General features: G+C 33.1%; 2 protein-coding genes across 12 annotated transcripts; both read right to left on the bottom strand.

Moving 5' to 3' along the window:
* Positions 1-14,558: 14,558 nt before the first annotated feature.
* LOC126698404 (dehydration-responsive element-binding protein 1B-like) lies at positions 14,559-15,834 on the bottom strand. The gene has a single exon (XM_050395591.1). It carries the CDS (start codon positions 15,565-15,567, stop codon positions 14,872-14,874), a length of 696 nt encoding a protein of 231 aa, XP_050251548.1. The 5' UTR covers positions 15,568-15,834; the 3' UTR covers positions 14,559-14,871.
* Positions 15,835-18,890: 3,056 nt separating this feature from the next.
* LOC126698405 (dehydration-responsive element-binding protein 1B-like) lies at positions 18,891-24,823 on the bottom strand. 11 transcript variants are annotated; one of them, XM_050395593.1, is made up of 6 exons: positions 23,323-24,823; positions 22,211-22,258; positions 21,939-22,093; positions 21,569-21,704; positions 19,920-20,200; positions 18,891-19,246 (listed from the first exon to the last, which is right to left on the bottom strand). In XM_050395593.1, the coding sequence occupies exon 1, from the start codon at positions 24,629-24,631 to the stop codon at positions 23,948-23,950; it is 684 nt and encodes a 227-aa protein (XP_050251550.1). In that variant the 5' UTR covers positions 24,632-24,823; the 3' UTR covers positions 18,891-19,246; positions 19,920-20,200; positions 21,569-21,704; positions 21,939-22,093; positions 22,211-22,258; positions 23,323-23,947. The 11 variants fall into 11 exon arrangements, with proteins under 11 accessions (XP_050251550.1, XP_050251551.1, XP_050251557.1 ...); XM_050395594.1 differs by lacking the exon at positions 19,920-20,200; XM_050395600.1 differs by lacking the exon at positions 19,920-20,200 and having other exon boundaries at positions 21,569-21,691.
* Positions 24,824-27,210: the final 2,387 nt, after the last annotated feature.

Raw genomic sequence — 27,210 nt, 5'->3', positions numbered from 1 at the left:
CGTTTTTGTTTTGTACCCGTGCGAGGCGACAAATTACTCGCCCATTTTCTTTTTATTACTAATATTTTGCAGCCTATATTTATTACAGTACTAGCGTGTCAGGCGTGCCTTACCAATGTCATTTAACACACCAAAATTTACTTTATCAATTTTAATAAATTTTTTTATTTTACAAAAAATAAAAATAAAACCACATTATTTTCAGGGGCGAGCCAACTCAAGGGTTCAAATGAAGCTCTGACTTGGCCTAAAAAAAAAAATGTTATATATAAAATTTTAATTTTTAATTTTTTAACCCATTAAAATAAAAATTTGAACACTTTAACTCTAAATTTTATTTAAATCCAATTGAAATAAACTTGAAATATGATCATTTTAGTGTTATTTTCACAATATTTTTTATAATAAAGGTTAAATGACAAGTTGTAATTGACTTTTTATCTAAACCCATAACCAACATCACTTTTTTGCATACTTTTAACAACTTGCTACCTAAATTTTATTGCATAAATGTTATTTTATTAGCATTACTATTGAAATTGATCTTTCGTTAAAAAAATTAAAAAATAAATAAACATTCTATTTGGACTTTAGCTTACTTTGCCGTTAATGGTAGAATGAAACTATTTTTCTTGTAGTTTTCTTCTTCATCAACAAAAAATTACACAACTTGAATAACTGACTAATCTATATTTACATCTATGATTCTTTTCTCATTCTCTCTTTCTCCTTTCTATGGTTTCTTTTTGTCTAATCAAGTAATTTGATAAGCATTCTATAGTTTTTCAAGTCCAAAAAGTATTTTAGTGCTTGCTCCAATTTCAAGAGAATGACCACGTGTGTGGTTAAAAATCCATATACTTCGAAAGAAAAATCTTATATTAGTTACTATTTTTTTTCTTAGTTTCACGTTTACTCCTAAGCCTACTCTTAGATGTGTTACTATTCTTCTTTGTCATCTATTTTTATTTAATTGATATTACATTTTATTATAATAAATTATTATTAATTTGACAAATATTATGATTAGTTATTTAATTATATTTATTTATACATTCAATTGTTATTGTCTTACCTATTTTTAAACTATTAATAATTTTTTTAGACTATTGTACGGTATAGTTGTATTGTATACTATTTAGAATACTATGTTAGATTATCATATGTAATATGACAATTATATATACCCAAAAAAAAAGATAATCTTTTTTTTTTTTTTTAACTCTCCCACAACAAAATCTTAACTCAAGATACTATTGACCCCCCTAGGAAAAAAATCCTGGAGTCGCCACTAATCATTTTATAATACACTCTACTAGGGATGGCAATTCGTGTTCGTATGTCGGGTTCATGTCGTATCGACTCATGAGTATCTGATTATATGAGTCAACACTAACCCAACAAGTTTATTAAACGGGTTAAGATTCCTCAACCCTAACACGACTCATTTATTAAACGGGGCGATTGTGTTAAACCTATTTATCAGATTTTATCAAAATGAAAAAAAAAAAAAAATTAGTAATAACCAAATTGAATTATGAAAAAAAAAAAAACAAATATTTTAATATAAAATTCAAAACTAACGAGTAACTGCATCACAACTAATCATTCAAAATAGAAACATATCTCAATATCACAAATAATCAATCATAATATTTCAAAGAAAATAAACCACAATAACTAATAAATTTATATACCTAGGGTTTGAAGGGTATATTGTTAAAATGTCATTTATTTTAAACAGGTCAAATAGGTCAAACGGGTTCCATGGATTGGACACTAACCCAACTCGTTTATTAAATGAGTTAGTCATGTCAACTCGAATATGACACTAACCCATTAAGCCTTAACCCATTACATGCTAATTTCGCGGGTTTTCTTGTTGAGTTCGCGAATCATGTCCAATTTTGCCACCCCTACACTCTACATCATATGTTTTATTTTAACATTACACAACATTAAAATAATCTTTAAAAAAAAAAAATTCAACTATATTAAAAAATTAATTAAAAAAAAGCAAAAAAAAAAAAACCAAACCAAACCAAACCAACCCACTAATCCATCAACCCGCATCCTACCACAACTGTTCAACCCCCCGAAATCCTCCACTGCTGCCATTGAAACCCACCACAAGAGACACCAAAACACCAATCCCAAAACCAAAACACAGACACCATAAGACAAACAAGAATAGAAAAATAAAAAGAAAATAAGAGAAATAGAGAGAAGAGAGAGAGGCTAGCGGCCACTGATAGCGGCTTCACCGGTGAGCTTCAACCCACAACCTAAAGAAAAAGAGGCACCAGTGAGAGAGGGACAAGAGAGATGAGAAATATTTGAAGAGAGAAGGGAGAAGGGAGAGGGGGAAGACCGTTTGGTTTGAGAAAGAGAAACCATATATATATATATATATATATAAGAGAGGAGAAAGAAGAGATAAGATAGAATAAATTTTTTTTTTACAACGTTACTACAATACCATTGTATTAATAGAACAGTATTGTAGCATTTTGGAAAAATAATTGCATTTTGACACACCTGATGATTTATGGATTTTAGTGTTTGGTGTGCCAAATGTTAAAAATTTAACATGTTTTAGCATTTCGTACACCTAACGCCAATGCTCTACAGAGAAATGCTATGTAAGGCATGGCAATTTGGGCTCGACCCGTGGGTACCCGGCTCGACCCTACCCTAATGGGTCAGATTTTACTCAGCCCGATAAAGAATAGAGTCAAGTATGAGTTTAAAAAAAAAAAAAAAAAACCGAAGCGGGTCCGGGTTTTATCAAAACCCAGACCCAGACTCGACTCGGTTACATATAAAATTACTTAAATACCCTTATATATATAGTTATAAACGCTAAGCTCCCTTACTCATTACTTCAGCTCCATTACTCTTCTTCAGCCCACACAAACACAAAGCGTAGCCACACACAGCCGCCTTAGCCCTCAGTGCCTCACTCACTCTTAATCTCACTCCCTCTCAAGCACTGCCGGCCTAAGCTCTTAGCCTCTCATTGCCGGTCCAAGCATTCACCACCGCCGATCAAGCTCTCACTCACTCTCAATCTCATCGCCGGCCCAAGCTCTCACTGCCTCTGTTCTCTACTTCTCTTCAAAAAAAAATTTGAAATTTTCGAAGACTGAAAATTTTCAGTCTAAGTCTCTGAGATGTTTCTTTCAATTTTTGGGTTGGTGTTTTCCACTTAAACTATGGATTTCAACCAAAGTATTTATCAATTCTAGTTATGCTAATTTTTAGTCTTGCCATTGGAATGAATATTCATTTTCGTTTTTATGCTTTTGTGAAACTGCCCTGGCAAATCTGCCTTGTATCTGAATGTTCATTTTTGATGATGTATGGATTTTTGTGTTTGGTGTGCCAAATACTAAAAATTTAACATGTTTTAGCATTTCGTACACCTAATGCCAATGCTCTACAGAGAAATGCTATGTTAGGCATGGCAATTTGGGTCCTACCCATGGGTACGGGCCCCGCCCGACCCTAATAGGTCGGATTTTACTCAACCCGATAAAGAATAGGGTCGGGTATGGGTTTTTTAAAAAAAAACCGAAGCAGGTTCGGGTTTTGATCGACTCGATTACATATAAAATTACTTAAATACCCTTATATATAGTTATAAACCCTAAGCTCCCTTACTCTTCTTCAGCTCACACAAACACAAAGCGCAACCACACACAGCCGCCTCAACCCTTAGTGCCTCACTCACTCTCAACCTCACGCCCTCTCAAGCACCAACGGCCCAAGCTCTTAGCCTCTCATCGCCAGTCCAAGCATTCACCACCGCCAATCAAGCTCTCACTCACTCTCAATCTTATCGCCGGCCCAAGCTCTCACCGCCTTTTTTCTCTACTTCTCTTCAAAAAAAATTTTGAAATTTTCAAAGACTAAAAATTTTCAGTCTGAGTCTCTGAGATGTTTGTTTCAATTTTTGGGTTGGTGTTTTCTACTTAAACTGTGGATCTCAACCAAAGTAAGTATCAATTCTAGTTATGCTAATTGTTAGTCTTGCCACTGGAATGAATATTCATTTTCATTTTTATGCTTTTGTGAAGTTTTCAAATACAAAAATTGGAGGTGTTTAGGTGCTAGATTAGTATGGAAAAAACTTCATTGTATGAATTGATGAGGCAAACCATCAGCCTTAGCGATTAATATTTGGGCTTCAATTCAAAATTTTTTTTGGGTTGGGCCATAATTTGGGCAACAGATTGGGCCCAAATTTGGTTGGGCTGAATGGGGCCCAGTGGGTCGGGTCTAGGCCCTGCATAAAAAACCGATTTATTAAACGGGCCGGGTTTAGGTAATGGGTCTGGACACGCACGCCGAGTCTGGATATGAAAAAATTCGGCCCGAACCCAGCCCAATGCCATTCCTATGCTATGTGTATATACACAACAATTTTATAACAAATCCTAAGTGTTAAGTCATTATTGGTGAGAAAAAGTAATTTCAACAATGACTTCAAATTAGAATTCAGTGACAATTTACCAAATAAGATTTGTTGTAAAAATATTGTGGACATAGTACACAACGTTTTTATAGCAAATCCTAAGTGTTAAGTCATTATTGGTGAGAAAAAAATAATTTCAATAATGGCTTCAAATTAGAATTCAGTAACAATTTACCAAATAAGATTTGTTGTAAAAATATTGTAGACACAGTACTTCACTTTACTAGCTTGTAAGTTGTAACCCTTGCATACACTTTTTTTTAATCATAAAAATATACATAATTAGTTAAATTATTAGAAAAATAAACGTAATTAGATGCATGTTAAAATTACTGTCTAAGTTTAATACTACTTATGATAATTTATATTCTAATTTTAATAAAATAAAATGTGTAGTAATTTTTGTTGAATAAGTATATGATTGTTTTTTTTTCATTAATATTGGACTCCTAGTATTTTGCACTCATTAACTCACTTGCGTTCTGTTTGTTTCGGCAATAATGTTTTCTAGAAAATGAGTCGTTTTCTAGAAAATGAGTCATTTTCTAAAAAGTATTTTCCATAAAACTATCTTATTTTCCTATGTTTGGTAGCAAACTTAAATGAGTTGAAAAATAATCTCATAACTTTCCTTTATTTAGCTTGTTGTGAGATAGACTTGTTTTCCAAAAAAATTTAGTATAAAATAATTTCTAAAAATAAACCATACACGTGTTGTATTGGTACACTCTTACTTTCAGCCAAGGCTTATAAGGCATGAGTGGGGCGCATCTTTCTTCGATGTGGGAGCAAGTCTCAAAAACTTCTCACGTTGCTTGTAAAGAACAAAGTCGTGCAGGTCCAAAGCGGACAAAATGCTTGCGGGCTTGGAACAAATCCTCCTTCACAGCTAGCATGTGAGTATTTAATAAATATTTACCATATGAATATTACTCTACAACATAATACAGGAGATATGAAAAAAAAAATTATTATCCAAGTGTCATTCACGTACAAAAACACAACAAACCAAAATGTTTTGTGTAGGGGGAAATGTTGGCTTGATTGGATGCCATTAATTCAATTGAGGTGAATTATGGACACGTTCTACCCTCTTAAAAATCATGTCTTACAAAAGGTGATAATATTTCTTGCATCTCTTAAAAATGGATATCACTTTATATTTGAAAAGACGAGTATTTTCTTTTTGAAAAAAAAAAAAAAAAGTTTTGTTTAAAAAGATGAGTATCTTATCTTTGAAAATCTAATGAGTTTTTTAAAAGGGTTGGTTTGAAAAAGGTTACTCATGAGTATATATAGAAATGGATTTTGATGGCTAAGAAAGAACAATTTCTTTTTCTTTTTTAAAGGCATTTTTTGATTTTCCGTGATTAAATTTCAAGCTTTTTGAAAGTGGATTTAATAAAGAAGATGTCTACATGGTTTTCTGTGGGGAAAAATTATTTTAGGGAAAATAATCCATGGCTTTTTGGAAAATTCGAATTTTAGGCCTTTTAGAACTTAATCTAGGAATTGATTTTTAAAAATGCATCATGTACGTTTTTAAACCCCTTAAAACACAAGTTGTTTAACCTAGTTATTTAGCCAAGTGATTACTTAGATAAATTATTCAAATTTAAGTTAACACATTCAAATTATATCATGTAAATAATGTAGAAATATAAAGAACACATGATATGATAACGCAGGAAAACCAAACCGGTAAAAAACCTGTGGAGGATTTAACCTAACTATCCTCAAGGTAAAACAGATCCACTATGAAAGAATTGAAGTTTTTACAATAAAACTTAGACCACTAACATCCTATTGCTACCTCAAGTAGAAAACTTACTACCACGACCACATGATAGTTCCAAGTCCACGGACTACTTCATTTTTTGATCCACTGCAACCACAAATACTCTCACTTATGACTTTGAAATTCCACTCAAAGGTTTCAGATCTTCTTTAAATTCTTTATACAACAACACATGTCAAACTGGGCTTGGGCTGAGTTAGAAAATTCTGCAGAAAAATTAATCTGCACGAGATTCGATCAATTGAGTATAATTTTCGATCAATCGAGCCTTACAGATTTATACCAATAAATCCTGCAATCACTCAATTCCAACTTTTACAAATAAACACACTTTGAGCAAGCCTAAACCTAGACTCTATGTTTTGATCATGGTTTGCCAACATAATATATAATGAAATTCTAATACATTTAATTCCTAAAATCTTAGAACCTAACAAACTCCTCCTTTGGCAATCCGTGACAAAACACATCACAAAAATGAAATGCTCAAAGTTACAAACAGCCCATTCAAATATAAAATGCCTAAAAACAATTCAACTTAACTACTATTTATCAGTTGCCAGTGTAGACAGCAACACGACTGAATTAACCTGTATATTCCTGAAACACTCAACAAACATATAAACGCATGTGTGGAAAATACAAGTAGAACAAAATAAATTCTTGATTTCACAAAACAAAAAATAAGCCATATACCATGAATAACCTCATAATATAAATCAACAACCAATGTAGCTTTTGTTAAACAATAAACAATAAAAGAAACCTAAAACATAGTGTTTCCCCCTAACATATACAACCATATAAACAACAAATACATCTCAAGCCAAAATAAACCAAATAAAAATACACATGAAGCTCCTAGATACAATCTAAAACTCCAAAGCAAAAACTCCCCTTATCAACATGCTATGTACTCCCCCTTTTTGTGACGAATTGCCAAAGGGCAATCATGACTCATCATCAAATGGTGGAGGCTGCAGAGTAAATCCTCTAGTACTCGCCAAAGCTGCTCGTAAAGCCTAAAGCTCAGTGAGCACATCCAAAATGAGCTGACCATGCACTGCCTGAACGGTCATGACAGTGTCCAGCAAACTCCATATAGAATCATCGGTCGATGAAGGTGCAGAAGGCTCAACAGCAACTGTAGGATCCACAAACTCCTCAAAGCATAGAGTTTTATAAATGAAATGCATGAGTATGAGATTAAAAGTTTTTCAAAAACACTTGAATTCAACCCAGATTTTCCTAAAACAAGTTTTTCAAACAATTTGTCCTCAAAACTCAAACATTGAACACATTTAATCTTGGATGGCCACAACATGATCACACACAAGATCATGTACTAAGTTTAGTTAAGACTAATTTGTGTAGTGTGTGCAACTAGCAATAGTTTGAGATACATGTGAGGTAATATGTAGATAGTAATCAATCACAATTTCTACAAAATTCATCACATAAGTTTGAAAGAGACTAACACCTAAAGAGTTACATCATATAACTTTCACATCTCCTAGAAAACAAGCTTGCAATCATGAAAGTTTCTTGTTTTGCCTCATAAAGTACACGCCAATTTTATTTCAATGTGAAAATATTTGATTAGTCAAATAATGTACACACCAATTTTATTTCATTGAGAATTTATTATAACTCAATAATGTACACACCAATTTTAGCTTTAATCCGAGGCTACACTTTATGTTCTTTTTGTACATGTGCTATACTTTCTCGAGTACAAAATCTTATGATATACACTAAAGTATTCATGATTGGCTAGTAAACAGTGGTAAGATGGTTATTTATGCCTTTCTCATTAAGTTCAAGTCCTAACAATCAAAAGCATGTGACTTCAAAATCAAGATCAAGTAATCAAAAACTATAAACAACTTCCACATAACATGCACTACATAGCTAAAACTAGCAAAGTACAGTAAAATAAGTTCATCCAAGCTAAACAAGGTACACAAGTATGTTATGTAAAGATAATATGGTCAGCCTTGATTTCAAGTCCAAGAAAAATAATGCAAAGACACCTTTTTCCTTCCTTTCCCTTTTAAAAAAAAAAAAAAAAAAAAGGAATAACAAAAATAACCTATCATGAAATGCATGAATGCCATGCAATGAAAATCCCAAAAACAAAAAAAAACAGCAAAGAAGAATGGTCACAAAGAGTATGAAAATGAAGCACAAGGACCATGTCAGAAAAACTCAATTAGATTGAGCTTTTTGCATCCAAACCTTTTTAAATACAACTCTTGCATTGGAGTTATTATTCATATTAGAATGATGAGCAACTCCAGGATTGGTGTAAAGATTTAACGCCTTTACCAACTCACCAATAAGTACCATAGGATCTTGTATTTGAGGCACATGTACTTTTGGCTTATTTGCTCACTTTACAGCTTGCAACTTGAAACAGTTTGGGCGAATATGTCCAGTCTTTCCTAAAAAATGACAAACCCATAAAGGTCTATTATGCACCTTATCCTTAGGGAGGGTAAGATTCTTAGGCTTAGACTCTTTAAGATCAATCATAATATTCCTAGGAGGTGGTGTAACTTTTACTGGTTTGACAATCTCTCTCTTGGGGGGCTTAAAAGAAGTAGCAAAGTTTGTGGAATGAGTTTCAGACACATAGATGCTATCTTCAAAACCTAGACTAGTTTTGTCTAAGGGAGACTTTTGAATACTCAACATGTGATCAAGTTTAGAACTAATAAACCTATTTGTTTGTTCTTTAGCAACAAATAATTCTAATTCCAAGTTCTTAACTTTATTAAGCAACAACATGTTTTCAGTCTTCACCTTATCTATCAATTCATTAGCATCAAACAATTTCAACAACAAATTTTTTTTATCAAGTTCAAGAGAAGCAATTTTTTTCAAACCTAAATCAACATTTATAGCATCCTTTACAGCAACCTTGCAAAGCTTATTATAAGCTTCTTGCAAATCAGCACTCTCAGAGAGTTCCCCATCAGAAATGTTCTCATCAACCATAACACTTTCATCAACTATAGCAATAGCTATGAAAGCAATGAAATTTTCATCCTCATCACTATCAGACTCATGATCAGAAACTTCATCATCACTAAGAGTTACAACCATAACTTTACCCTTTGATCTTAAGAATGTAGGACACTCTGATTTCACATGATCATACTCTTGACAACCAAAACATTATTGACCCAAAAAATTATTAAAGGTTTGACCTACTTTCTCTTTAGATTTATCAGTATTGTTTTCTTTAATGAGTTCATTCCTCTTAAAATTTATAGGTTCAACATTGTTTTTATCTCTTTCCCTTCTGTTGTTGTTCCTAATAAAGTTTCTAAAGTTCTTGGCAAGATATGCAATCTCCGTAGAAGAGAGTTCATCATCAAATCCATTACCATCAACATCATCAACTGATTTAAGAGTCATTGATTTGAATTTTTTTGTCTTAGGTAGGTTTAGCTCATAGGACTAGAGAAATCTTACAAGCTCATCAACAGGGATAAAGTCCACATCATTGCTTTCAGTAATAACAATCATTTTGGGTCTAAAGTTCTTAGTCAAGGATCTAAGTATCTTCCTAACAATCTTAGGTTGATTATAAATTTCACCTAAATTATAAGCAGAGTTAACAATATCATTCAGTTTAGCATAAAATTCATCAAAACATTCATCATCAGACATTCTAATACTTTCAAATCTGGTAATTAACTGCTGCAGTTTATTAATCTTAACAGCCTTTGTGCCTTCATGCACAGTTTGGAGAATATTCCATGCAGCATGAGCAACCTCAACATTAGAGATTTTTTTGAATTCTTCCATAGATACATCATTAAAAATAGTATTTATGAGTTTGTTATTAAAAGCAACTGTTTCTTTTTGAAAAGTTGAATACTCGCTTACAGGAGTAGTCAGTTTCTCCCATCCGTATTCAACAGAATTCCAAACTTTCTCATCAATAGATTTCAGGAATGTTTTCATCCTTACTTTCCAGTAGGCATAGTTGTTCCCATCAAAGTGAGGAGCGATCACAAGAGAGTGACCGTGTTCTATGACAACAGGGGTCAAAGATTAACTCTTAGATCAAAGAATTTAAATATAAGAGCTAACCTGCTTTGATACCACTTGTATGTTTTTAGACCCCTTAAAACACAAATTGTTTAACCTAGTTATTTAGCCAAGTAATTACTTAGATAAATTATTTAGATCTAGGTTAACATATTCAAATCATATCATGTAAATAATGCAGAAATATAAAAAACACACGATATGATAACTCAGGAAAACCAAACCGGTAAAAAATTTAGGGAGGATTTAACTTAGCTATCCTCAAGGTAAAACAGATCTACTATGAAAGAATTGAAATTTTTACAATAGAACTTAGACCACTAACATCCTATTACTATCTCAAGTAGAAAACTTATTACCACAACCATGTGACAGCTCCGACTCCACGAATTACTTCTTTCCTTGATCCACTACGACCACAAGTACTCCCACTTGTGACTTTGAGACTCCACTCAAAAGTTTCAGATTTTCTTTAAATTCTTTATGCAGCAACTGAAGCGATCACTAAGTTCTTGACATGAATCTTGATCTTGATAACTCTAAGTGTGTATGAAAATAAGCACCTCTAGATCTCACAAGAGATTCAACACACAGCACATCAAAGACTTCTAAAATATAGTTAGGGTTTTTCCTTTTATACTTGGAGTAAAACATAGAACCCTACACATTAAACCGAGCTTGGGCTGAGTTGGAAAATTCTACAGAAAAATTAATCTGCACAAGTTTCGATTGATCGAGTATAATTTTCGATTGATTGAGCCTTGCAGATTTAGACCAATAAATCTTGCAATCACTCAATTTCAACTTTTACAAATAGACACACTTTGAGCAAGTCTAAACCTAAACTCTATATTTTGATCATGATTTGTAAATATAGTACATAATAAAGTTTTAATACATTTAGTTCCTAAGTAAGCAAAGGGGGTGTTTGTGTCTGTTGAAGGAGTAAGAAAAGTGAGGGATTGTATATATGTGTTAGGAGTTAGGAAGACGCTAAGGAATGAAGAACACGGAGTGTGATAAGGAGTCTGGCTGTGAAGTAGAGGATCGGGGTTGTTCCCACGGTTTTAACATTTTTTTTATTTTATTTGGAGAAACACGGTTTTAACACTTGAAATGCTAGATTGGGAAGATATTTTGATAATAATTAATTAAAAGTAAGGAAGCAAAAGTGGGAATGGGTTTGGGACCAGCAGCTGGGTTTTTTGAGCCAAGTGGATTGGGGTGACACGTGGGGACTTTGACCCGTAAAGTAATTGTGGTGTTTCAAGTCTAGACATTTTCAATTGAATATAATATTTTGTTGTTTAGGTGTCAGTTTTAGAGTCAAGGGACGGCCCGTCTTTTCCTCAGTCACTGCTGATGATACTTTGCCAAAGATATTATCAACTTTTGTACTAGTTGGAGCAGACCAATTACTCGCCGATTTTTTTAAAATAAATTTTATGAACTTTACCAACGCATCACATGTTCACAGTAAATTATTTTAGCAAGAGTTTTTATAAAAGGCTTTAGGCACATATTAAACTATTTATTTTTGATAAATTTTTTAATTTTTTATAAATTTATTTTAAAATTGATTATTAATGTATATTTTAAAGACATATATTAACTAGATCTAAATTTTTTTAATGTCTAATTTGCAGCTTATTTATTTTCTTAGTGCATATTTTCATTAGCTCATACAAAAGTTTGTCTATAGCAATAATAATATAATATTTTACAAAATTAGTTTAAAAAAATATTCATATCATAATATTGTAGTTTAAAAATTATTTTAATAAAATATTCATTTTTTATTTGTATAACTATTTTTTAAAAACATTCGCATCATTCACAGCTCACAAGCGCACACCAACTATAAAAATGAATAAAATCAAAGCAGGTGATCATTGAGAATATATTCTTGAGAAATTGAAAAAAAGTCGGCGAGTAATTTAAAGTTATAGAACGTTGTTGGAAGTTTCAAGGAAGGTGTGTGAAACAGTAGGACAAGAATGACGTGGCGCAGCAAATTTTGAAACAACAAACAAATGGATTCCTTTATGTGATGACGCCACACAGTTCCAACACGGTTGATAGTTACCGTAATAAATAAATAAATAATATATATTATAAAAAAAAAAGACAGAGACAAAAAGTCACAAAGCTAAGCTAAAGCTAAGTTTTTGCCGCGTAAACGCGTATTGAACTTTGTGAATTCCACGTTAGTTTTTTAAAAATAGAAACCTTTTTGTGTTGTGTTCTGTGAGAGTCCCTCTGGATATGCCATTTGTGAACTTAGGATATAATGAAAACACAAGTGGGACTGAATAATTGATGGATATGCTTTATCCCTATGGTGGTCACCACCTGAAACTGCTCAACTTACTTATCTATCTAGTTTTAGTTTTGGATATGTTATGCGTCAAGTTGGACCGAAATCTTGACTGACATATGGGTCCCTCACCTAGCTGAGAAGCCATGACGTTTCATGGTTGCAATGGGAGTCGTGGTCACCATGACCCACTGCTCACAGTCAGCTATATTAAAATAATTGTGAAATAAGTGTAAAATTGATTATGATTTTAGTTTTAAAAAAAATTGATTATGATTTTAAAGAACTGTAGGTTAAAAGTTGTGAAAAATATTTTGAAAATTATTTGTTTGGTAACTAATAACGTTGTTTGTAATTTTTAAAAATACATGTGGGTGAAAAAGTGTATGAAAATACGTGTAATATTATTTATAAACTGAAAACATGTGTTTAAACATATATACCAAACGAACGGTAGTTTCTAGATTAATTGCTCTCATTCATGTATATCATTTGAATCAATAATCTAGGTAGGTTAAGAGTAACATTACATGCGCAACTTTTTCACAATATTTTTGCATCGTATCCTAGGCCTAGGTAGTAAGCTTTGCTGGTTATTATTTGGGAACATTACTGAATTTACTTTTTTATTCATTAGTAATAATTTGTTACTTAAGATTTATTATGAAGTTGTTTTGAAAACGTTATTGACATAACATTACCCTTTTCTTAATTGCTGGGTTGATATGTTGTAATTAGTGTTGAACTAACATGATATTAGTGGTGAGGCCATATAAAACTATAAAAGTAATTTTGCACTACTCATAACTTGATTGTTGAATGAATTGTGAAATAAGTTGTAAGAACACTAACAATGGATGTGTTAAATACTAAATTTTTAGCATTTAGCACACAAATCACTAAAAAAAACAAATTGAATGTATCAAATGCTTAAAAAAAAATTAGCATATGGTAGAAGGCTGGAACTAGAATGCTAAAATTAAAACTTATTTTTTATTAGATTTCTCACTCTCCTTTTTTACCTCTTTTGTCAATCTCTCTCTTCTCTCTTAGCTCTTTCTTTCACTCTCTCGTCCCTCTCCACTCTCAAACCAACCTTTCACCACCGATCAACTTCTTTTATTTCACTCTAACTCCTCTCTCAGTTTGTTATACTCTATCCAAATTCCATTTTTATTTTTATTTTCAAATCTTTGCTTAATCTAGCCTTGAACTTGACACTGGTGCTTCTCCAGTCTCCTCCATCCTTTACTAAAAGGTAAGAATTTTTTGTTCATTATCTCGGTTGAGCTCAAATTTGAGCTTTGAATTTTTTTTTTTACTTCCCCTTTTCCTTGATACACCTCTTCTCTCCCTATATATTACAACAAGAATCTATAAATTTTCTTCCTCTCTCTCAACGAATTGGGTGTTTTGTGGGATTCTTGTGCTTGATGACTTGCCTCTTCAGCTGAACTTGTTTGCAAGACAAAAATATTTGGTTTTAAGTTTTTTATTTCTTGGACCGTTGGAAGAAAGAATTAAAAAAAAAGGATGATGGAAAAATGTTTGAAATAGAATTTAGAATAGAATAGCTTTCTTTCTAATATTTATGTAAATACCCGAAATGGGTAGACTAAATTTTCCATTATAATATATTATGGAAAACGTACTCTAATTTCATTTTATTCTTTATTTTTTATTTTTTTGTGGTACAATATGGCTTTGCCATCTCCAAATTATACTCACATCCAACATATATAGTTTACACACTAATACTGCATCCTTCAATTCAACGCTACTCATACTTGTGCATGGCATTTGCCCCAAATATGGTTTCCATAGTAGTACCTTTTCCCCCTCAAATAATTTCCCTATGCACCGGACTTAATCAAAAACAATAAGCATGGAAAATAAAAACTCTCTTCCTAATAAGCAACCATTCTATAATCAATTTAAATTCTATAAGGATGGGTTGTAAATCCTTGGTTTACATTTACCAATAAGAGAATGTCACATCATCATTTACAAAAAAATTGAATATAATTTTCACATTATAACAACCCATTTAATATCCTATTCAATTTGTGAAATATGATATAATAGATTGTTATTGTTTGTAGTAACATGTATTGAATTTTAAGTAAAAAAAATTAATGTGGTAAGATATGATTTACACCACATCCTTATCAAATTTAGACTCTTCTATAATCAATATGCTAAAGCAAACTCAAACAATCAAATTGAGTAACTCCATAATGACACGTCAGTATCAGTTTCCATGTCATCTCCACCATAATAATGAGGTGGAGGCAACAACATCCCTTCTGCCATATTTTCCAACAACCTCGGCATGCCAAAAACCGCCTCCTCATCGATAAAAAACACACCTTTCGCCTCTGTCTCCGTCGCTTCTACTGTAGTTGCGACCGACATCGCATTTTTCCCCATTGGCCTCAATTCATCCCCGGATGCCTTGTCTAGCTCCGTCGGCCTAAACATCTCGGCCGCCTCGACTGCAGCCCGCTGAATATCCTTTGCCTCTACTGATGCTGGCATTGGCAACCTCCACGTTGAATCGGCAAAATTAAGACATGCAGAGTGGCCGCGAAGGGCCATTGCCGCCACATCATGTGCACGTGCTGCCATTTCAACCGTGGGGAAAGTCCCAAGCCAAATCCTTGACTTCTTATTGGGCTCACGCACTTCACAAACCCATTTCTTTGAGTTTTTCCTCCTCACTCCACGGTATACTGGGTGTCTTGTCTCCTTAAACTTTTTTCTTCCAGCTTGTTTCTTAGGAGTCTTGGAAGCCAACATAACCTCCTCGTTCGACAATTTCATCATGCGAGCACTGTCACTCTCTGACTCAGATGACCAGATATCATACCCCACTAGATATTGTGGGTATGAGAAATGCTTAAAAATATCCATGTGTCTAAAATAAAGATAAATCTCAAAATGGCCTAATTTATGTCAATGAAATACACTAAAAAAGATAGTAGTAAGTGGTGTTTGTGTTTGTTGAAGGAGTAAGAAGAGTGAGTAGTAGAAGTTAAGTAAGTGGTGTTTGTGTTTTTGTTTGTTGGAGGAATAAGGAGATTGAGTTGGGGATATATATAGACGTAGCATAAAGGAAGGAACATGGAGCGTGATAAATTGACAATAAGTAGCCAGGCTGTGAAGTGTTGTTCCTCACTCACGGTCACGCTTTCAACAATTTGGAAATGGGAAGATATTTGTAGGATTGGTATCAGCTGGGTATTTTATTTTGAACCAAGTGGATTGTGGGCTTTTGTATGGCTGACACGTGGAGAATTTGACTTCGTTCAGGATTTTCCATGTTATAGCTACTACAACGCTAACAAGTAAAAAATAGTATTTGTGTGGTGCGTGGGTCTTTCCACTCTCTCTAGCGAAATCAAAATATTGGTTGTATAGTACAGGTGTCAAATTCACCGTCACTGCTGATGATGCATGGTCAAGAAGATATTTTCAACTGTTGCACCGGTACGAGGATAGTCGCCCATCTTCTTGACTAATTTGCAACTTTATTTGATTTCATGTTCTTTGTCTCTTCTTTCTCTCCATTTGAATTTAGTTATTTTTTAATTAGCGTATTAATTTTTGATTGCTGGATAGAAGATTTGAAGTTTGTTCTCCCGCCTACATTCAAAACCGATTAGTATCTTAATCTGATGATAAAAATCTACCATAAAAAATAGATGTTATAAGTTGAAATTTTCTCCAAAAAAAATTATTTCTAATCCTTCCCTCTTTATTCATAAATTAGATCTATTCTTACTTTCAGTCTAATTTCTTTATTTGGCATCTTCTTTCTTATATATTTTCATTTATTTATATGAATTTTGTTATCGGGCATTGTTTGAGGAAATAATTTTAAACACTTTTTGTGGAAAAAGGCATGAAGCACTTCAAAATATTAAGAGTAAATTACGCATTTAATTCCTAAAGGCTAGCTGCTACATGTCTTTAGTTCAAAAAATAAAATAAATATTTGAAATTAGTTTATTTTCAAACTAAATTTTTTTCTTTCTTTCTTTATTTCATTTTCTTTTGTTTTGTTTTCTTGGGAACCAAACAAAACTTAAAATCCCAGAATTTAAAACTCAAAAATTCAAACTGAAAAGTGGTTTGCTACCAATTATATGGAATTATGGCGAAGTTTTCTGGCCTCTAGCTTCGCATGGAGATAGTTTTATTGATTTTTGTGAGATCTGCAAGGACTCTCTAATCTCTATATCATTAATATATAGATTTGATATTTAGAATTGGGTTACAAGTTATTAACTACCTTGTTTTAAAGTTCATGAAAAGCTTTGTTGCTTTGCCATTCAAAGGTTTCTGTTACACTCATTAGATTGGAGGTCCGTCTGTTTAGTGTTTTAGTCCCTTCATGGTTCTCTCCTAGCTGTCCATACAACTGACTTAATACCACAGTGCAGCAATGGATAGAGAATATGCTAGTTTCACACAATATAAGAGAGGCTGATTCTATGGGATATATGCAGGCCATCTTCACCACTCTATGGACCATATGGACTCACTGAAACATGGTGATCCATGAAGGAAAAGAGCCAAATCCCATGGAAGTAGTTCTGACTGCCCAAAATCTGTCTTGCAGGTACAAAGAAGCCTTTTTCCAGTCAATCAGTTTCAAACAGCAAGTGCGGAAGAACAGAACCAAAACTCAACACAGCTGCAGGACAATGGCAACTGATCATCAAGATTGCAGGGGTTAGGAGGAGGAAAGCAAAAAGTAGTGCGTGGGCATATGAAGCTAAGAATTTACAGGGAGTTATCATGTTTTGTGGTGTAGCTAGCAGCACAGCAATTTCAACTTATGGGGCTGTACTGGTGGAGGCAGCTATCAAAGCCAGAAGTCATGGGTATCATCGGATTTTGTTTTTATCTAACAGTAGGAATCTAGTCCAAGTCATCAACAAGAAGAACCCAGGTTGGCAAGAGAAGACTATGGTTGCTGATCTAAAAATTTTGTACCAAATGGACTGAGCTCTAATCTGTTATTAGTCCCCAAAGTTGTTCTGCTAATACACCAAAGCTGGGTTAATCCAGCTATTTTGTATCTATGATAAACTCTGTATTTCTCCCTTTATTTGGTATCCAAAAAAAAAAAAAAAGTGTTTTAGTCCCTTCTCCAAAATTGCAAATAGTAAAAAATTCCTATTATAATTAGAAAAACAAAAAGAATCTTATTCCTCAAGCCACTCATAACGTCAACAGTCAATCTTTTTCTTCCCCAAATAAAATATCAAACTTCAAACACCACTCCTCGTTAGTTCTCTCTCCCAATTTCCCTCTCTCTCTCTCTCTCTCACAAAACGAAATGGCAAGAGCAAAAGCAACGAATAAATTAGATGGATGCCGAGCATTTTTGGACGACGTAATCATCAGCGTTGAGGAATGTTGCAATGAAATTGCACTTTGACGCTGCGACACTTCAAATCGAAGCTCGTGCTCATGCTAGCCCTTGTTCCAGCTCTTGATCTTTGTTCAGTTTTGCATGCAGGTAAATTAATTGAAGCAATTTGTGGTGGTTTGGAATAGCAAGGAATTTAGGGTTGACTGTGTACCTTATTTGGAATTTTATTTTTGTATTCAGCCGATCAAAGGAAGAGTTTTTTTTTTTTTTTTCCTGATTTGGTTACTGGGAAAATTTGGGAAAAATGAAGGAAATTGAGTTTTGAAATCTGGTTTTTTAACCCCATTTGGATCCCAAGAAAGCAAAGGGAAAGACAATGAGAGAAGAAAATTTCAAATTTGCCCCAAGTAAACTTATTTTATTAACTAAAGATATGTGGCAAACCATGTGATTGCTTTAGGTGGTGTAAAAAATAAATCTTTATATCACATTATTCACGTCAGCTTTTTCATCCACCACTTAATGATAATGACTATTTTAACACAATATCAAAATACTAGGAGCCAAACTAACACATTTGAAACACTAAGGACTATTTTGACACATATTGCAAACGTTAAGAACCAAACACATAATTTACCCAAACATTAAACAAAAGATTATCAAACAAAAGGCTTGTTGCTGTTGTATTTAGTATCAAATAAAGGCAAAATTCTACATTAGCCAAAAAAATTTTAAAACAAAAGCAAATGCAAAAAAGAAATATGGCAAAATTAGTTGGCTTATGTATATTGTGTATGAGTAACTCATTAATTTTGCGTACGGCTGTTGAGTAAACTTATTCATAAGCATCTACCAAACTGAATTTGTATTACCTCTGATCAAGGTATACCTATATCAGTAGATTCTGGATTCTAAACCTTTTGATTAGGTATTTATTAGTCCAGTACACTGCATTGTATATACATTACAATCAGTGCATGGTTCAGATCAATTTCTATGTATAATTCTAGCTCAATTCATAAGGAAAAATGAAATATGGTTGGGATATTGCCAACTTGCCTATAATCTGGGTTCAGGATGTACAAGACCTCTTCTCTCTCAATTTATTACAGAAAGAATCTATAATTTTTCCTCTCTCAAAATAAATTGGGTGTTTTGCGGGCCTGTGATCTTCTTTTGATCGATGACTTCCCTCTTCAGCTGAACCTGTTCACAAGACAAAAATGTTTGTTTTTAAAATTTTATTTCTTGGAACATTGGAAGAAAGAATATATATATATATATATATATATATATAAAAATGCTATAATCCAAAACTGATCCTCTAAATTTCAACTTTTATCATTTTAGTCCTCTAAGTTTCAAATTTTGTCAATTCATTCATCTGTTACCCTTCAGTTAAGTCCTACCATTAACTAAACCAAAATGACACCGTTTTTTTTTTTTTTTTTTTTTTGATTAATTTTAAAGAAATACGTTAATTACCAACAAAAAAAAAAAAAAAAAAAAAAACTAATCTCCTGTAAATTGAAAGTGATCAGATCCAGCATCCCCAAAAAGGCTCCAAAATTGCAAGATCTCGAACTTCCCAGTACAAAATATGATCTTATCCATCCCATCCACATTGTGACTCCAAGAAGCAAAATAAGAAGACGAACAAGTATGGGACTTGCTAGAATCAATTTAATGGAATTACAGATATTCAAACAATGCATAACATGATAACAACAACATCTTAAAACACCATCAATATGAATTACTGAATTGAAAACTATATCAGTTCTTAAGAACCCCTTAAACAGAATCAGAATCATTTCAAATTACTGAATTGAAAACTATATCAGCTCTAAGAACCCCTTATATAGAATCATTTCCAAACCCCATTGTTGCAGATCTGAAGCAAAAATTGGAAAGACCCAAGCCAATCATGGCTTCCAATCAAGAACTTTCTTAGCTCTGCTTGCATCTCCCTTAAGGTTATCAACCTCAGTAGGCCTAAAATACCTCTTGTCAATCACAACATGAACTTTCCGATTCAAACCCACATACCCAAACGCAACCTGCAAGAACTCCTCCACAGTGTGTGAATCTTCCGTGGCAATCTTCGGCAACGTTTTGATTTAGTTAACGGCAGGACTTTAACTAAAAGGTAACGGAGGACTGAATTGACAAAATTTGAAACTTAGAGAACTGAAATGACAAATCTAAAACTTAAAGGACTAAAATGATAAAAATTAAAACTTAAAGGGTCAGTTTTTGATTTTAGCCAAAAAGAAATGTCAAAAAATACATTTGAAATAGATTTTATAATATAATAGCTTTCTTTCTTATATTTACTAGTTACCAACCTATGCGATGCACAGAAAAATTAAATAAAAATTACATCTACTTATCAACTCATGCTAGAAAAATGGCTTTTTATCGTTTCAATTTTTGAAACACTAACTTTGAAGTTCCTCACCGTTTATAATAAGCCAAAAGGCAAACCATCATCACAAAATAACAAATACACAACAAAATATTTAACATAAGTATGTGTTCAATTAACATTTTTCAGCATAAATAATCAAGTCGACCATTATATGTATTCCAATTTTATTTTCATACTCATGGTCCAATGATCTTTATATAGATAAAATCGATGAAAAAAAAGTCCTTAACTATTGCATAACAACCAAAAAAATAAATAAGCAAGCCAGCATCGTACACTAAAAAAAGCTATCCGAATTTGAACTTCAGTATGCACAAGCTATACTTGTTTTGCTAAATAAATTATCAAATCCACCATTGTACCAATACTCCAATTGGCAAAGGCACTTTCGCACTTATGTCCAAAAATAAAAATTAAATGAGGTCATTTGAACTAACAGTCTTGCCCCAAGCATCCTCCTAGAGTTTTAAGTGAGCAAGTTTTCAGCCAGTAACTTTGAGTAAAAATCACATTTGCACAAAATTTAAGTAGTCTAACCTACCAACTTTTGAGCAAAGTGACATTCCTACTGCAGAGACCAAGCATTGTCTCACGTTTAGGAACACAAAAAGCATGACCACAATAACACATAAGACATTTTGTCAAACATGTAGGATGCTGCAAACACACATTAAAATCAATGCCCATTACACATTACACAGACACAATCTCTAGATTGATGCTAAGAAAGATGAACTTCTATATTTATTTTTGTTTTTTTGGCTAGTAGGCTTATCCTAATTTCCATTGTGGTAGTTAAATTTATAAAGAACATCAAATGGGATTCAAGATGCTCAGTTTAGATTGCTATAACATATAACATTAACACTATTTTACACCCATCTCTCCAAACTGAATAATACCAAGTACTCAAAGAAGATTGAACATATAACATTAACACTATATAGAATGTCAACCAACTCTTTTAGATATAATGGCTCTTGAGCTCTCTTTTCATGAAAATTTTCATGCTAAAAAGTCGATATACAAAGCAATGAGAATGTACAAAACCTACATATTTACAATTAGTGAGAGCACAAAGTTGACTCAATTTTTACCTGCACTGGAAGATAAAATTTGACACCAGAGGAGCTCTTAAATTTGAACCGGATAACCGGGGTTGATTCAAATCACCAGGGAAGATTGTGACTCAGATGGGAGTGGAGATGAAGAAGAATTCCCTGGTTACAAAGTCTATGTTGGGTTAGGATTTGATTTCTTAAATTAGAAAGATAGAATAACACTGCAATGTTGTAGCAGATTAACATACAAATAAACTACCAATTTAACATGACAAATCACAACTTGTAATTTGGAAAACAAAAAATAACAAATTATAGTTGGCTTACCCATTTAACCTTAAAATTGTTTGTATCCTAAAATTATCAAACATATACTAACTAATAGAAATTGATATAAAATATTTACCTTGTGATGTAACTTAATAAGTCTCAAACATGCAGCTTCAATAGCTTTAACACAATAAAAAAATTAGCAAAATTCAGAGCAACTGAAGCTTATGCTTCATCTGGCTGGGACTTGAGAGAACAATGAGGAACCGCTGTTTATAATATGGAATAGACCTGAAATAAGAGGGAATAATCAGCAGAAATCATCACAACATTGCACCCATCAAATTCTAATAATTATGAAAGTCAATATAAAAAACAATTAAAGAAACTGGTGTCATGTCATCTTACTTCATTCAAACCAAGCAGGCATAATCAACAAAAACCATCAATTCATATCTGCAAAACAAATCTCACACTGTGTTGGCATGAAAAGAAACAATAAATAATTCAAACAACAATAGTGGATTTTCACAAAACAGACATAAAATTTGTAACCAAGCCTAAATCTTCATTGAGTCTAATTTCACTGAGACATTTTGTCAAGCACTTAGAGTGATGAGGAGGATTTTCACAAAAGACATAAAAATTTCACCGAGCCTTTAATCTTCATTGATTCTAATTTCACTGAGACATTTTGTCAAACACTTAGGGTGATGAGGTTGGCCTATTTTCACAAAGGACACCAATTCTTATTTCATTCTTTCAACCACTATACCAGCAAAAACATGAGAGAGAGAGAGAGAGAGAGCAAGAAAACTGGTGAATTTGTTGATAGAAATTGGATTTTGAATAACATATGGAAGCCTCTGTATGTTTTGAGACCCTGAGTTTCAGTTAATACATGCTCAAAATTCATGATTCACTTAAATATATTTTGGTTGCATTTTGATCAAAGCTCAAACAGGAAGATCGTCTATACATACAAAATAGCGAAGAATTGAATAAGATAGCCAAATTGGATTGCAAAGATAGATTATCAAATAGAATAATATAATTAAGATATAAAAAATCAACTGGAGATGATGAGGATGACCAGTGAATTAAGAGAAGCCAAATAAACACACGCAGAGACAGATTTTGAAGGAAGGGACCAATTCATGGTGATGGGGCTGGCCTGTCTGGAAAAATAGCTTCATCTATCCAACATAATCTCAATCTGAATTTTTTTTTTTTCTCAAAATGAAATATTTCTCCTATAATTCAATAACTTTGCCGTATATATAAATGTCACACAAATATACACACCATCAGAGTTCCCAAGTCCCAAAATTTTGTTTTTAAAATGAAAACCCTTGTGTTGAACTCAAACCCATTTACAAGAAGCAGTAGTTAAAGCTTGATTAGAAACCTTGAGAACCATCCATATATTGCACCAATTCCTTGTGACTTGTGAGCAAAATAAACCAGCAATAAGGATTTGGGCAAAATCAAAATCAAGAGAGAGAGAGAGAGAAAGATACCCACAAAGAGTGCAAGGTAAAATCCCTCAAAGCTCCAGTCATTTGATTTTCTGTCATCTTATCTCCTTATCTTCATTTCACCGACACCCTTTGCGATCTCTGTGCGTGAGTTCGTGGGTGGGTGGGAGAGTTTTGTCTCACCACCACAAATGAGTCCAAAACTCAAAACTACACTAAACCCCTCTTGCTTTTTCAATATAGTAGTAAATAGAAATAGGTTTATAGATGTAACTACCCTAAATGGGTAGACTAAATTTTCCATTATTGTACATACATTAAATGGACTACAATATATTCTTTTTTACAACATTGCTTTGCCATCTCTAACTTTCACTCACACTTACACTAATATAACTTGCACACTTACACTGACCCATTTTTTATGGGGCTACTTCAATTGAACACTAACTCGTACTTATGTATGGCATTTGCCCCAAATATGATATTTCCCTAGTAGTACTTGTTTTCCCCCTCGATAGTTTCCCTATAACACCGCACTTAATAAAAAACAATAAGCACGGAAAATAAAAATTATTGTATCTTCCTAATAACCAACCATTCTATAATCTATACGCTAGACTAAACTCAATACTATTAAGCTATAATAACATGTTACTAATAAAAATCAAATTGAGTGACTCCATAATGACACGTCAATATCGGTTTCCATGTCATCTCCACCATAGTAATGAGGTGGAGGCAACAACATCCCCTCTGCCATATTTGTTAACAACCCTGGCATGCCGAAAACCGCCTCCTCATCCATAAAAAACACACCTTCTGCCTCCATCTTTGTTGTCGCAGACGACATTGCATTTTTCCTCATTGGCCTCATTTCATCCTCGGATACCACGTCTGACTCCGCGGGCCGAAATGCCTCGGCCGCCTCGGCTGCTGTTCGTTGAATATCCTTTGCCTCTGCCGACACAGGCACTGGTAGCCGCCACGCCGAGTCAGCAAAATTGAGACATGCAGACTTGCCTCGGAGCGTAATTGCCGCTACGTCATGTGCACGCGCTGCCATTTCTGCAGTGGGGAAAGTCCCAAGCCAAATCCTTGACTTCTTATTGGGCTCACGAACTTCACAAACCCATTTCCCGGAGTTTCTTCTTCTAACTCCACGGTACACTGGGTGTCTTGTCTCCTTAAACTTCTTTCTCCCAGCTCGTTTCTTAGGATTCCTTGAAGCCAACATGACCTCCTCGTCTGACAAGTTTACCATGCGAGTACTGCCACTCTCTGACTCAGAGGACCAAATATCAGACCCTACTAAATACTGTGGATCTGAAAATTGCTTAAAAATATCCATATGTCCAAAACAAACCTAACTCTCAAAAGGGTCTTAATTAGCTACCGCTCTCTTTTTTTCTCTCACTAAGTGTACTCTAGTTAGCTAGCTCTATTGTATAAGTAAGGTTGGTGTTGAAAGCAAGAATAAGAGGGAGAGATTGTATATATACGTTAGGATTATAAAAAGGGCTAAGGGTGCGCAACACGGAGTGAGTGTGATAAGGATCCAGGCTGTGATCAAGTGGGGGATGGGGGGTTGTTCCCCACGGTTTTAACATTTGGAATGGAAAGATCCATTGATAATTATGAATTAAATTAAAATTAAAAAAGGTGGGGGATGAGTTTGGAACCAGCTGGGTTTTTAAGCAAGTGGATTATGGAAGGACACGTGGGGAATTTGACCAGTTCAGGATTTTGACTGAAAGTGATTAGGCCTTGTCGTTTTGCTAACTTTGCTTACTTTGCTTAAAAAGTAGTATGTGTGGTCTTTCTAGGGAGTAGTGAATGAATATTGGTGGTATAGGTGTCAGATTCAGAATCAAGGGACGGTCCGTCTTTGTCACTGTCAACGCTGATCATGCATTGTCAAAAGATATTATCTACTTTAATTCCTCCAACAATTAAAAAAGATACTTTCAACATCTGCACCAGTACGAGGAGGCAAATTTCTCGCCGATTTTCATTTTTTACTAATATTTTCCACCTACTATATTTTTAAGGCTCCGGTTAATATGTGTCCTTAAGACACATATTAAGTGTTCTATTTTTGAAAATATTTTATCGAAAATTAAAAAGTTATCATTATTTTTTCAATTCTCAAAAAAAAAAATTTCAAAAATAGAAATTAATGTGTGCCCTTAAGACACACATTAGTAAAATCATATTTTTAATGCCAACAGCTTTATTTGATTTCATATTCTTAGACTTTGTTTGGTTACAAAATGAGGGAAAAGAAGAGAAAATAAATTAATGATAGAAAGGAAACTAGAAAGAAAAGAATAGAAATAAATTCTCTCTTGTTTGTTTGGAAATGGGGAGAGAAGGGGAAAAGAAAAAAGAATAATACATTTCACTTTCCTTTGAAGAAGAATAATATATGTTTTTTTACTTTTATGACCATATAAATGTGAAAGATATATAAAAGTTATAAGCAAATATATAACTTTATGTCATATTATGTTATTTATGTAAACCCAATTTTTTAAAAAAAACCATTGTCTCCCTTCAAAGTTGCCTAAATTGGGTGGATTGCAAATCTATGGGCTTAAGAGAGAAATGGTTTCTACCCCTTTATTTTCTTCCATGGTAACCAAACTGAGAAAAGACTATTATTCTTCTCATTTCTCTTCTCTTCCTTTATCCTATAGCATTTCCAAACACACGGTTAGAGTTCATTTGAGTCTAGTTGTTTTTTTTTTTTTTTTTATGCTATTTTTTTAGCTTTTAGCTTAGACGTACAGTTTTTTAAACCCTTATTTTTTATTACTTCTTTAAAGAACAAGCATACTTTAACACATTTTTAACAAAAACTAAATAAACAAATGTTTAACACACAATTAGTCCATTATTTCTCTTAATTTTAATCAAGTTGTCTTTTTTTTAAAAAAATTTCTCTCTTTTAAATCTGATCAAATTATTTCATGTGATTCTCTCTCTTTATTCATCAAATAGATCTATTACTTATCTTTAGATGAATTACTTTATTTTACATCATTTTTGTTGTTGTAAATTTTCATTTATTTATATTAACAATTGACCTTTAGAAATTACCTATAACAATAAAATAAAAAATTCTAAACCGTGTAAATTATATTTTGATTTTACCAACAAAAAAGGCAATGTATTCTATTTTGCAATGACAACTTATTCTCTCTCTTTTTTTCCTAATTATTTCATTCAAGTCTTTTTTTTTTCTCTCATTAGTCATTTTATCCCATAAGAGCATTCACATCCGATCATGCATCATATGATCACTTTAAAATATACCTTACACCTCATTCTCTACTCTCTTACCCACTCTATTTAGATATTAATTTTTATTCTATCGTTGTTCTTTTTGTACACTTTCTTTATTATTTGTTTTGCACATTCATTTCTTTTTATAAATTTTAATTTTATATAGGAAAAATGCTAAGAGATCCTTTAAACTTTTAGGTAGTGGTCATTATACCCCTTAAAGGGTATGAACTTTTATTTTTACCAATTTACTCCATAAATTCTACACTTGCTAAATTGATACTTTTGCTTCACTGCTCTTACAATTATCTAACAATACTCATGTGAAACGCATGTGGATTCATAAAGGGAGAGAGAAAGAGTCGTCGATCTGGACTGCAACAACTATTGCAGTTTAACCAAAAGGCCAATAGTTTCTTCGTCAACTCCATTGACCATATTTCTGTGATTGAGAATTTTTTCTCTTCACTTTTGTACCTAACAACAATTATGAGCTTGTCATTGGGACTAGGAATAATTTTAAAAGGCCAAAGCTTCATGTCGATTTGAACAGAAGGGTCAAAGAATCAAGTTGGATAATTTTTGGTTTGGTAGAGTGTTTGTGAAATGGTAATCGTGCTTTGGGTTTAAGAATTTGTATTG

The sequence above is a fragment of the Quercus robur genome, chromosome 9 (genome assembly GCF_932294415.1).
Source record: "Quercus robur chromosome 9, dhQueRobu3.1, whole genome shotgun sequence".
Taxonomy (NCBI): domain Eukaryota; kingdom Viridiplantae; phylum Streptophyta; class Magnoliopsida; order Fagales; family Fagaceae; genus Quercus; species Quercus robur.
Note: the sequence above shows the minus strand (reverse complement) of the source record. Positions and strands in the feature narration are given on the sequence as shown.